Raw genomic sequence first — 14,154 nt, forward strand, 5'->3', positions numbered from 1 at the left:
ACAAAAAGAGATTTTCTTTAATCTCTTGATATATGTTTGATTTCACATAAAATACTTGTAATATCACAACAAATTTTTCTAATATAAGTATTTCAACGAGTTAGAACATTAGACATTCGTGCATTTCTATGATGTTTGAATCTCTACCGTTACATTGTTGGATTAAAAAAAACGAAATTGACTACAATTTTAAGAAGATGAAATTATGATTGGATTTCAATTCTGCTCTTGAAAGGCATTTTTCATTTTGATGAGATGAAAAACTACAAGTGATCAATATCATCAAAATATAAGCATTCTTCAGGAATGATTCTTAGCTACAAAACCAAAATTTTTATTATTAATTACAAAAAGGGTGTTTTTTCTGCTCAAAGTGGAAGCGATGAACTGCCAAAGACTTCACATTTCTTTGAACAAGTTTGGTAAAAAGTTCTGTGCCTTGCAAGCATTGGCTGTTAGTTTTTTTTCTTTTACTTTCCTTTTTTTGAAAAAAAGTTGAAGATACCAAAGAGATGGCACACAATTGAAGCTGAGCTGAACAGTGTTTGAATTTGATGGCCTCAAGCATGAGTTGCAGTGTAAGAGGAGGCTGCAGCTGCATGGTTAGACCACACAGAGACTCTCCAAAATGGTCGTTGCTTGCGTTTCGGTTGGTGACCGACCAACTCCGACTCCGATCGACGTAACATTTCCCACATCACCTTCACATCTTCGTATCCACAGGTTTCTACATCATCATGAAGCTTCAGAAGTCCAGCTCCTATAAGCAGAACAAATCACAAAATTGCTTTAGCATAGCTTTCTAAAGAGCAGTCTTCGTGTGGATGAAAAAAATAGTACACTTCATGTAATAAGAAATCCCTAGGGACACCCACATAACAGATTCAGAATTTCATGGGCCCAGCCCACCAAAAGGAACATGATGACTGACCTAACTACTCCATTCCACTTGAGTTTTTTTCTCTCTACTTATATAATAAGAAGAGTCGATAATATAGCAACCATGGCCAAACTATTTGCAGATAAAGCACAATACAAAAAAAATTGTAAATATAACAAAATTTAGATCCATCTCTCAGAATTCATCAGTAATAGACCATATCGCTAATAGGAGTCTATCACTGACAGAAGTTTATCCGTGATAAAGTCTATCACTAATGAATTTTGCTATATTTGCAATTCTTAAAAAATTTTACTATACACTTAATTATTAGTCCTAAAATGCTACACAACACAATTACCCTAATAAATATTATACACAAATATTGGGATGTGAATACAGAAGAAGGTAGAGGAAATTTGTGGTGCTAGTCAAATTGTCAATAAAAGTGACCTGGATAGAACTAATAAGAATAATAAAAGTCTAGAGACGGCCAGGGCAGGCCACGCCTCTTGGCCTTCTATTTATAATAGTAATACAAGGCAAAAACAAATCAAATTGGGTCACCACTAGTCGAAAAGTAAAGGGCACTAGTGGCCATCGTTAGTCTTAAGTGGGATTATGACTATGAAGAATCACAAAAGGACAATCAAAGCTGTTATATAGAAAAACTTTTAATCCTAAAAGTGGGCTCTAATCCTTCACTCTGTCTTCAATTGCAATGCCAGTGGGGGCCTTTTTATGCATCATCAAATGGAGATAAATATCTTAGTTGAAAAACAAAATAATACTCCTAGTAAGTTTAAACTAGAATTCTTAAACAGAAAGGATTTGATGTCTCTATATTTAGCGATAATTTTGGGAAATTCGAATCACTTGGGAGAAATTGGAGTACATGGATGTGGGTTTCTTGTGATTTTTTCTACCAAATTATTGTACTGGAGAGGTTGAATAATCACATGGCCATTTATTGCCTTCTAGAATCACCTCTCTCTCTTTCTCTCTCTTTCTCTCTCTTTCTTTCTCTATCATAGTAGTTGAGAATTGAGATTTAGTGTCTAATAAACATTGCATACAGATCAAGGTGTTATATAACATATTCAAAGTCGGTTAAAAGCATTAAAAAAAGAAAAGACTAAGAAATTTGTATTAGAAACCCAGGTGGATGTGGATCCTCTCATATTTTTCAAATTTCTTTCACTATTTTCTCTCATGGCGAATCAAGGACGAGAATCTTTTCCCTGAAATCACATATCATGATCTTATGCAGGAAATAAACTGTAGATGATGTTACATACAAATTCTTCTTCTAATTGCAGCACACAGTTCAGAAACAAAAAAAAAAGGAAATCAGAAACCAGAGAAAACTAACGGAAACAGAAATATAGCAGTTCCATCAATCAGAAGCAACTCATTTAGTCGAGATCATCACATTCGAGAAAATTAAGCCATAATCAAACTCCGATTTGGAAGGGGAGGAAAACTTCGAAGGAAAAGCCGAAGAGGAAGAGTAATAAGAGACTAACCACTTTTCCGAGCCCTAACTCGAGCGGAAACAGCAAGCCAAACTCGTCGAACGGGGAAAATCATCTTATGCCAAAGCTCCATAAACCGATGCTTAACTTTGGTGTTACTCCGGCTCCGCCTCTTCTTTTTCCTCCAGTACCAAAAACCACCGCCTCTGCCGCCGCCGAGTCGAACGGCTATGGTGCGTAATCCGGCCAGACCTGAGAATCTGGTTCCACTGTGGGTTGGTCCACAGCAATTCGGTTTACGAAATTGAAGAGAGAAACAGAGAAACAGAGAGAAATAAAAGAGAAGATTTAAATAAAAGAAAAAGAAAGAATTTGGAGAGGAAAAGAAATGAAAAGGGGAAGCGCCAATTATAGGTAACCAAAAGGACAGTGGTTTTTATATCTGAAAATGAGGCCACCGACACGTGACCGGTTGCTTCCCTACGTAATATATATACCATTGCCCCCACTATGACTTTGCAACTTCCTTTTATATATTTATAAATGGCTATAATATTATATAAAAAAATGCTCCCCAACATTATATTTTATGTCAAAAATATCTTCTCAACTTTCAAAGGTTTTAAAAATATTCTTAAACTTTTAAAAAGAGTTAAAAAATATTTTTGTCATTAATTCTGAATGAAAATCGTTAAACGTTAATTTAAAATTAAAAAAATTAAAAAAGACTCCTATCATTAAAATAGTGACCAATTTGTTTGAAATTTTCTTAAGGTCGAAAAATCCAATTTTAAAACAATTATATAGATATATCCTCATTTTCTCTTCATATAGATACCTACATTTTTCTCTTAATTTTTCAATTATTAGCTTACATCAATTTTGTCAACAACCAAAATTTTAAGTTAAAACATAAAATTCCACAGAGTCTCACAAAATTTTAAAATCAAATCTTCCCTTAAAACATATCAAAATGATAAATAATCAAACAGAAAAATCTATTTGGATATTAACGCACACTCGTGACGTACAACTTTGTTAAAATATTTAAGTCTTAAAATTTCTTGGTGCTTCTTTTATTCTCTTTCTTCTTATTATAGTTCATATAACCGAAGTGTGCAATTTTATTTATTTACTTATTTTAGATAAATAAATGTCAAATAATTAACAAAAATGGGAATAAGAGAGTATTGAAGAAGGGATGGAAGAAAAAAGATGGAAAATAGAGAAGCAAGAAGGTATTAATGACTTTTGTTCATATAATAATAAGAATATTTTTTATTTTTTTTTAAATTCAAATATATTTTTTAAACTTTTAAAAAATTAGGGATATTTTTTACACAAAACACTAACAGGTTTCTATTCAAAACTATTTTTTATACCGGAGTATTTTGTATAATTTAACCTAAATAAATATATATCACAAAATTACGTTTTTGGTCTTTACGTTTCTAATGGTTATTTGTTCGATCTCGAGATCTCAAATGTGACATTTTAATCTTGAAGTTTGGAAAATGATTTTAATGCTTTTAAAATGATGTGACAAATTTTAATTTATATTAAATGAGGTGACATTTTAATGTTGAAGTTTGAAAAATGATTCTAATTGGATGATTGTTGACTATTGAAAAATTGATGTGACAAATTTTAAATGAGGTGATTTTTTTAAAAAAAAAATTATATTAAAATCTAAGATACATGTTTTNAGATTTTCTTAGTTTGTACGCGTGTTATGCACATTTTTTTTTTCTTATTTCTTAAATAAAATATTTCTTTTTTTAATTTAACAAAATGCGAAAATTTGAATATCAAATGACCTCTAAATCAAAAGTATATGTTTTATGTCAGCATGTATTATGTATTATAGTTTGCATAGTGTGTGTTATAATTTTTTGACCGAATAAATCATGTTAAGTTATTTGGCATACCCAAACATTTTAACTTTCTGTTAATAATACTTGCTTTTAGCATCTAACTAATCATTTTTGGCAAAGGATCCTAATTAATCTCCCTCTATACATATACACACACATATATATATATATATAATCAAATCATACTTCTAACTAGTTAAGACATTATTGTAATCTTAACAAAAATGTTGAAGGTTTAAGTTCTTACATTATCATTGTTTGGCTTTCAATTTGCCTCTGACTATCACATGAAATGTAAATATACTGTTGAATTTTTTTTTTTAAAAAAATTGATAGTTATTACTTTAGTAGATTAAATGGTTATTTTCAAATAAAGAAAAATGAACAAAACTACAAGAAATTTGATTTTTTTCGGATGAAAAAAATGGTTGAAAATTTTGGTTTTTTTTACAGTTTTTTTGGCATCGGAAAAAATTAGTTTTCCCAATGATGGTTTCAATAGTGTAGGAAAAAATAAGGTATTCCCCACGCCGTTTTCTAAACCGTCGACATAAAAAAGAGTGAGAAAAAATTTTGACCTTTCTCGATGCTATGGTCTAAAGGTAGAGGGAAAGACCGTCCTTCTCCCGACGACAAATGAGAGTCATCGGGAGTTTAAAAAAAATGACAAAATGTTTTTAAGCATCTCCCGACGGTAGTGTAAACTACGGTCGGGAAACCTGTTTTTTTTTCGACGGCCTATTTGTTGTAGGGATAGGCTTATTTTAAAGCCCTAATTTTTCCCTCTCTTTCTTCTGTTGCCGCCTAAACCACCAAAAACTTTTCTCCCTCTCTTCTACCGAAACCCACCAAAATCGATTCTCGACTTTTCCGCCGGTGGTTCACGACTAGTCCACCTGTTCTTCCGACGTGTGATTCTCGATGTGTGGTTCTGACCTGTGTTTCACAACACTAGTGGTCCTCGACGAAAGTACTTTTCTGTTGCTGTCGGTTCACGCTCGCTGCCGCCGGTGGTTCACGACGCTCCAGGCTGCCTGCTGCCGACTAAAGTTCACGGCTGCCTCTGGTTAATTTCGGTCGCTTCACATTCGTTTCACAAAATCACATTCAACGGCATTGCTCTCATTGCTATCATGACATTCAACTGAATCTTTTGTCTCCACTTCTTTACTTCGGAATTGATAAATATCTACGCAGCAACACCTTCTTCTTCATCCTCGGCAGAAATGCAGTCCTTCAAATTCCTATTTCTGCGTTTTAATCAAATAACCCACAACATTCAACTCTTTTTGCTTATTTTTTACTCTAAAATAATCAACCGACCAAAAGAAAATCTAAAGTAGTTGAATACCAAAAGAAAATCTAAAGTAGTTGAATACCAAAAGAAAATCTAAAGCAGTTGAATACCTCTAAAAAATCAAATTACAATTTAAGAAAATTGAGATTAAAATTCAATCAAACCAAACAATTGTTGGGATGATGTAATAATATATGATATTTTTCTTTACTTTAGTCTATGGAACTTTGGATGTTTTAATTGCTTTATCACAAACGATAAATTGATAGACATTATCATGTTGCTATATTTATAAATAAATTGATTTAATTTTCTATATTTCAAAATAACCTTTTCCTTATTTGGGACATTTTATTATGTATTTATTTGTCTCTTTATAAAAAAAATAAAAAAAATAAAATTTTTTTGAACTTTTGTACGGATGACTTCAAATTTTTTAGAAAAACGAAATTTGAATACTAATTTTTTGAAACAAGGTTTTAACCTTTTTACTAGCACCATCAAATCTTTTAGTTCTAGTTTTAACTCATTTTCCCTCCCTTTCGTTTTAGTTCTAGTTCACTTCCACATTCTCACTCTAGTTCTAGCTCTTTCTTGCTTATTTTCTAATTCTTATTTTGGTTCTTGATTGTTTTCTCGCTCTTATTCTCTATACTTGGTCCATTTGACATCTGAGAAAATTTTGTTTATTGCCACCGATCATCGTACATTGTCAAAAGAAGAAAAAAATAACTCTACTTGTCGTCTTTGGTGGTGAAATATAGTGAAACGAATGTTGTTGTTACCATAAATAAAATATAGAGAAAAGATCTAGAGAAAGAAGACAAAAGGGTGTTCGAGAGGGCGAGAGATTTGAAGAGAGAAATAGAACGAGAATTCAGAAAGTGAGAAAAATATTATAAAAATTTTGAAAAGAGTTATAAAACCTTATTTTGAAAAACCAAGTCAAATTTGGACCCTTTTTAGGTCAATCTTTCAAATAATGGGCATGGACATGGGCATTGCCAAAATTATTTGTCTTGTGTGTGTCCTATTTAATGTCTAACAGTTCACAATTAATAAAACTTTAGTTGGTTTAAAATTATATCCATTTAGGTTCTAGGTTTAAGTTTCCACCTCATCTAATCTACTACTACTATTATTATTTAGATGAATGATGGTGTAATAATATAACCCACATAATTATTTGAAAATTTATAAAGCAAAGAAAATATCTTGAACAATAAAACAAAGTCTCCTAAAACTTTTAATGATATAATTCACCTTCTTTTATGGTAAGGCATTCAATGTATTATCCTTCATTTCATCATTGTCCTTTCGTAGGCATAAGATGGGGTCCAAATGCACCTAACAACTTTTGCTCCTAATTTCTAGTTTGTTTAACAAGAATTTGGAAATTAATTGTCTACTTAACATGATTAATGTAAAATTAATTTGAAGAAAAAATCCAAATTAATCCACCTACACTTTTCAAAAGAGCCAACAACATATCATTGCATGAGAAAATATTTAATTAAAAAACTTAAATCATTGCATATTTATTTATTTTAATGGTTTGTTTTCAAATATATAAAAATTTATTTATTTACAAATATAGTAAAATGTCATTGTATAACACTTATACTTGAAAATATTTTCAACAATTTTTCATTGAAAACAATTACCCTATTTTAATTTGTTTAGTTTGTATATTGTCAATGTTAAAAAAAAAATCATGTGTTTCAGTTAAATAATATGAAGCAAACACTGCAGTTTGATAATATCATAAAGTAGCAAAAATAGAAAGATAAAAGTGGTATGGTACTAAAGAAAAGGAAAAGGAAAAGGAAAAGGAAAAGGAAAAGAATAAAAGAAAGAAAGATATGAGTGAAATTGGGCATGCATGATTTATTTGATATGATCTATCTATATAACATTTTAAATACTTAATTTAATGAGCAAATAATTATTTTGAAATTTGCATGATTTTTTAATACCATTTAATAGACAAATAATTTGTAGGTTAACATGCTAATGTAAAAATATATTAATTGAAGTCATATGAAGTAGTTAAAGTTTAGTATCTTATAAAACAAATGGTCGCTCAAATAATAGTAACTATCAAAATTGTTACTTTTTTAAAATTCATAAATAAAAAATATTTTTGAAAAGAGGTGGAACAAAGAAGCATGAGCTCTCTAGTGTAAATAAATAAATAAATAGAATGATTGACAGGAGAAATAGAAAATTTTAAAGTCACAAATATACTCTACCTGAACATTCTATAAAACAAATACACAGTATCTAAACATTCACTAAAAATCACCCAATATGACCCTTAACACTTCCAGCTATTATAGAATGTGTGTATGCGAAGGAAGACAAAGACCAAGAGATGGGGGTATGCGAAGGAAGACAAAAATCACCCAATATGACCCTTAACACTTCCAGCTATTATTAGAAATTTATAGATGTCTACAACGATAGACTTCTTCCAAGATGAGAAAGAGCAAAGTTGATTGTACCAGTGGAATTGTCGTTGGCAAGTGAGTATTTGAAGGAATCGCAACTTTAGAACGATGTGACTATTGGAAATATGATTGCATAGGTTGGCGACCTAGTGATGGTTGTCGTCAAAAGCTAGCCAAGATGATGAAATTCAAGAAATGGTGGTTGAACCAACAATCGCAGATATGAGATTGAGAAGGAGAAAAAGAAATTTTGGGAGGTGGCTAAGTGTGAAGAAGATGAAAAAGATGAAATTTAGGGTTTTTTTATTATCTAATATTTTAATAAATAATGATGATGACGACGACGACAACGACGATGACGATGGTAATAATAATAAAGTTAAACAATATATTATATATATTATATATAGATACTTTAACCTAATATAATATAATATACGCACTTTGTTTCACAATATTTAGAGTTTAATCATTTCCATTTATATATTTAATTTTGGTACAACAAGCTCACGTGTTTCTCATATGAAAAATGAAACATCGAAAATAATGGGAAAAATAACAAATTATATTCTGTAATAATAATGATGTATCAAAATATCAAAAAAATATATTTCGATTACATTTGATATTGTAACAAACCATTTAAACAATCGAAAGTGAAGTAAATAAATCAAGATTTGATAATAAGAGATAAATGCAAATCATAGTTGGAGAGTAGAGACTTTTTGTTTATTATGATTAATTTCGATAAGTATTTAGATTAAAATCTAAATTTGATAATACATATAATAAAATTCAAATATAATTGGGAGAAAAATCGAGAAAGAGAAATTCGTATTAATTTACAATTATATACTGGTATTCATAATTCCATTTTCATTTAAGCTTTCAACAATTTCAACTGTATTTATAACTCTATTAATCACGAAAACCTTTAAAAAAAGTCCTAACTCGTTGTAGAAGGCCATAGCAAAAACCACAAGACTACACAAATGGATCTTTTAACTAATATTTCAAAAAAAAAAAAAAATCAAAATTTGAAAACTAAAAAAGTATTTTTTTTTTTTTTTTATAAAATTTAATTAAGAATCCAAATATTTTTCCAAGTGTAATTAAACAAGTTCAAAAATCCATTAGATAACAAAATTGAAATTTTATGATTTATCAAACACATTTGAAGTTTTAAAAATAAAATAAATCAGAAAAAAAAGTGTTATTATTATTGTTGTTATTTTGAAAAAAAATACTAAAAGTATATTTTGGGATTGGAAAAATGTAAAAGAAAAGAATTTAAATAATGTGATGTTTTTAAATATAAAAAAAAATATTTAAAAATATTTACAATTTATAATAAAAAGCTACAAAAATATAAGTATTTTGAAATTTTTTTCATAAAATATAAAGATTTTAAAGATTTTTCTATGGATAAGAATTTCCCAATAATTGAAATCTTCGTAAAGAAAGAGTCTAAAAAATTGTCAAAGTAGTTAAAAAATATTAAATTCCAAAAGTAAGCACGTGGTTGAAATAGCTGTGGAACACGAGCACCGTCATTTCGTTTGGTATTTGATTTTTTTGGTGGCTTCATTTTTGAGGCATAGGAAACTTAATTAACAAATTATTATTTATTAAAAACTAAATATGGCAGAGGCTTAAAACGTGTCCGACATCGCGTCTGTCTGTAAGGTACAGACGGCCAGTGGAATGTTTTTCCAAAGGGGCAGTTTTGACCTTCTGAAAAATGTTTCGATTTTTTTTAAATTAAAATTTTTGAATTTTGAATTTAATTTTATTATTGTTTCGTAAAATAATCCCAGTCACAGATCTTTCTTAAGTGTCGGCAAAAAAAAAAAAAAAAAACGAAAGAAAGACACACGTGGCAGAATTGAAGATGGCTTACTGGTGTCCAAATTGAAATGGTCCACTGTTTTAAAAGGATATTCTATTAGCCATTCATTGGGCGACACGTTTCACTTCCATTATAAATTTTTTTTTTGGGGGAAAATTTGAAAATAATGGTACATGCAATCACAAGATTTCAAAAAGGAAATAAATGATGAAACCCAACGATTAATACAGGGTTTTGAAAAAAAAAACAAAAACAAAGACCATCTTGTGAAGCTTGATAACAAAATTTCAAACTTTTCTTCAAGAAAAAAAAAAAAAAACCAATGCTTACGGAATCTTTTTAAGGTCATATTTCATAATGATACTAACCTCATTCCATAATTATTTAGATTTTTAAAATTAATGCTTAATAATAACTACTTCTATGGATGGATTTCTTCATTGTATTTTACCCTTTTAAAGAGTGTTATTCAAATTCAATCAAAAGTTTTAAATAACTTCTAAAAACTTATTTTTAATTTTGAAAGTTGGAAAGGATTCGAATACCTATTAAGAAAATAAAAAATGTCGTAACATAATGTAAAAAGAACAAACATAATTTTGGCCTTCATTTTAGCTTTTTTTTTTAAATTATGTTTATTATTTTTCGAATTTTTTCATGTGATTTTTGCATATCATAAATAAATATTTGAATTATTAGCTAACTTCTAAAATAGAAAAAAGTTTTAAAACTATTTTTCTTAGTTTTAAAAAAAATAGAGAGTAGAAAATAAAACAAAAAAAAAATCAAATAAAGAAGTTAGTATCATTAACCCTACCCAGTTATATTTAGATTATTAGTTTAATCACTTCCCTCAAAAGGGAAAAAAAAAAAAAGTAAATTAAGAATGATTTTAAAATGAAACTAAAAAGTTAGACCACATTTGATAACCAATTTGTTTTTAAAAATTAAACCTATAAACACTACTTTCATCTCTAAATTTCTTTTTTTTTTTTTTATCTACTATTCACCAATGATTTTAAAAACCAAATCAAATTTTGAAAACTAAAAAAAGTAGCTTTCAAAAGATTGTTTTTGTTTTTTTGAATTTGTCTAAGAATTCAACCATTCTACCTAACAAATATGCAAATCATTATAATAAATGTATTTAATTTTTAAAATTAAAAATCAAATAGTTATCAAACAGGATTTTAATTTACTAATTTTGTTTTAAAAAATGATTTAATAAAAAAATTCAAGCTAACAAGGAAATCAGAATCCATTGATCCTAGAATAGAATTTTTGTTGTCTACATTCCAAGTCCAGGAATGAAGAACAGTTGGAATTTCAATTTTCAATGCATAAAATAAAATAATCGAAAAGAATAATAATTTGAAATTTAATAATATATAATATTCAGTATTAAGGGGGAGTTTGTTACCCAGTCAAGATCAAAGAGAGGTGTCGGTGTTTTTTTAAAGACATTTAAACATTGCAGGATTATTCTTTTCATAATTTTTTTAACCCTTTAGAAAAAAAGAAAAAGAAAAAGAAAAAGAAAAAGAAAAAGAAAAAAAGGAAAAAAGAGATGGAGCAATTAATGTCGTGGAAACTTCGTCAACTTCAACCAATGAAAGAAAGATTTTGTAGGTAAAGCCACTTTTTCATGCAATCTTTTCTTTGATATGTTTTTATTTAATTTAATTTAATTTAATTAATTAATTTATTTATTTATTTATTTATTTTGGAAGTGGAAAGTGAGTACTCGGCCGCCATGTTGCTTGCATTACATACCAACCTTGGTTCACTCATAGTCAAAACATTTTCTTAATCTTAGTTTTGGTGTCGACTTTCATAACTTTAGCAATTTAATCACTAAATCTAAAAGACTTTTAAAAAAATTATTTTCTATTCTTTGTAAATCTAAGCATTTGTATGTGAACTTAAAATATTATATATTATTCTTATTATTATAATCAATCGATTGAAATGTTCTACTAAAATATTGTTGAAAAAGTTTAGCTATTTGGTATTTACACTCTAATACTTCAACTTATGAATCAAAATGATTATTGCCTGTTAATGACCATTTACAAGATTATTGGTCCTCTGCATTTAGTCCGGATCATTGTACTAATCAATATCAAAACATTACATTAATACTATGTTTGTATTAATCGTTAACAACAAACACATCGAGAAAAATAGATTGAAGAATTAATCAGAGTGGTACAACGGGGTAGGCCCATAACCTATAAGTTCCCGAATCAAAACTTGACTCTGATATTAAAATCTTATTTCATAATAATAGTAATCTTATTTTTTTAAAATAAATTAATTAATTAATTAAAGCATGGACATAAAATTACCAATTTCAGAAAACATATATAAAAACGAAGTGGATAAGCCTACAAAAGTACATACAATTTAACTTTAAGGAAATTAGGAAAATCAAGAAAAAAATTAGTATAAAAATCAATCTATATGCCGTTATATTTTGAAGTTGTATCAATTAAAATTTTATATAGATATTGTATCAATAAAAACTATAAACTTTTATGAGTGAATTAATTTAGACTATTTGTTAATGATTTAGGACTATTTTCACATAATTTTATATAAAACCAACTTAAAATCACTTAAATAAAGTCATTTCTCTTAAAAATTCTAGCAAAATAACCAAAAAAATTATGACATGATTCTTCCTCAATAAGTCGAGGAAAAATAGAGGATAATAGAGGAAAATGAGAAACCACCCTTACTAACAAAAATTCACACTACTATTATATTTAGTGCTCAAATTCACACCACTATTATAATAAAGAAGTGTCCAAAATAACCCTTTAAGGAGCGTTTGGAGCAAGGGTTATTATCAAAATATAATAACCATTACAGTAAAAACTATTTCAAAACCTCCCATTAGCTACATTCAACACTATTTCAAAACTTTCATTTACTACCATATTTACTATTCACTACAGTTTTTACTATTTTACATTCATCATTTTTTTATTATTCGTTACAGTGTTTACTATTTCTTTCTCAAACTAAAATAGTTTACACCTCTCAAACGCATACTATCATAATCCAAACTAAAATAATTTACACCCCAACCACAAACTATCATAACCCAACTATAATAACCTAGGACTATAATAACTAATTCATTGCCCCAAACGCCCCCTTAGTTTTCATATTTCACAAATAGTACGATTTCTAAAATCTCGTGGAATTGGTTTTTCTCGGGCCTTCTCGGGCAAGATTGGGCTCGAGATTGTGTTTGAAACGTAATGAATTCAAATTATCTAATCATGCAAAAGGACGAAAATACCCCTGCTTTTAAAAAAACCCTTTCATATACACGAAAACCCTTAAGACGATCCAGCTCCTCAACTCGCCCGAGATACCCCTGCTTTCTCTGTGAAAATTTCCTTTACCACGCTTATTTTCATCCTTAAGCTTACTTATTTTAGAGGTATTTCCTTATTAGTTATATTGTTTCATTTTTAATTAGAGGCTTGTTAGGGTTTTTAAATGTATCTAAGTATATAGATTAATACTCCTAACCCTTACATATACAATGAAATCTAGCTTGATGATTGTGTATATTGCAATATTTGTTCCTTATTTGTGTATATAGTCTGTTATTGGAGAAATTGTCCAAAATAACCCCCTTTAGTTTTCACATTTCATAGATAGCACGCTTTTTGAAATCTAGTAGAATTGATTTTTCTCGCGCCTTCTTGAACGAAATCGAGCCCAAGATTGTTTTAATTGTTTTAACATTTGAATATCAAATTTAATTGAGTGAAAAGAATTTTACAAATATGCCATCGGTAATATAAAAAGTAACATAATTATTGTAATAACTTATTTTTTGGGAAAGAGATGGTTCACTTGCTCAACAAGTTTCCTAAACGTGATCCAAAATTTGTTGGTTTGCTCAACAAGTTTCCCAAACGTGATCCAAAATTGTTCTTAGCATTTGGCAGTTCTCAAAACCCTCATGTCTCATCTTTTTACATACATTCAAGAAAAACAAGGTAAATGTAGCGATATTGTCTTTTGTAAATTTGTTGTAGTTATTATTTGCATGCTGTTGAGGCTAATAATTTATGTTTTAGTGGTTGTTTATGCATTTTCAGTGAAAATTCAATAATCTCGATCGCGATTGAGTATAGTTCCACTGAGATTTAGCGTAGGGTTTAAAATCTCAAGCGAGATATTTATATAGTTGCACCGAGATTATGCAATATCCCTAAGATTTTGACTGAGTTTATTAAGTTTGTTGAACCTGTATAGGATTTTTTTAAGGAATGCCTCGTATATTTGTTTTTGGGTGAATGGAAG

The 14,154-nt window shown here is 28.8% G+C and overlaps 1 protein-coding gene across 1 annotated transcript; it reads right to left on the reverse strand.

Annotated features, from left to right (window-relative positions):
* Nucleotides 1-209: 209 nt before the first annotated feature.
* Nucleotides 210-2,797, reverse strand: LOC120087349. Its single transcript, XM_039044339.1, has 2 exons — nt 2,407-2,797; nt 210-760 (listed from the first exon to the last, which is right to left on the reverse strand). Exons 1-2 carry the CDS (start codon nt 2,486-2,488, stop codon nt 561-563), a joined length of 282 nt encoding a protein of 93 aa, XP_038900267.1. The 5' UTR covers nt 2,489-2,797; the 3' UTR covers nt 210-560.
* Between the last annotated feature and the right edge of the window lie 11,357 nt (nt 2,798-14,154).

The sequence above is a fragment of the Benincasa hispida genome, chromosome 9 (genome assembly GCF_009727055.1).
Source record: "Benincasa hispida cultivar B227 chromosome 9, ASM972705v1, whole genome shotgun sequence".
Taxonomy (NCBI): domain Eukaryota; kingdom Viridiplantae; phylum Streptophyta; class Magnoliopsida; order Cucurbitales; family Cucurbitaceae; genus Benincasa; species Benincasa hispida.

What these genes read in the sequence shown, in the direction of transcription:
- LOC120087349 (XM_039044339.1), bottom strand. Translation starts at nt 2,488, where the DNA reads ATGGAGCTTTGGCATAAGATGATTTTCCCCGTTCGACGAGTTTGGCTT. An exon ending in AGTTAGGGCTCGGAAAAGTG is followed by an intron (nt 761 to 2,406) that starts GTTAGTCTCTTA and finishes TTCTGCTTATAG; the next exon opens with GAGCTGGACTTCTGAAGCTT.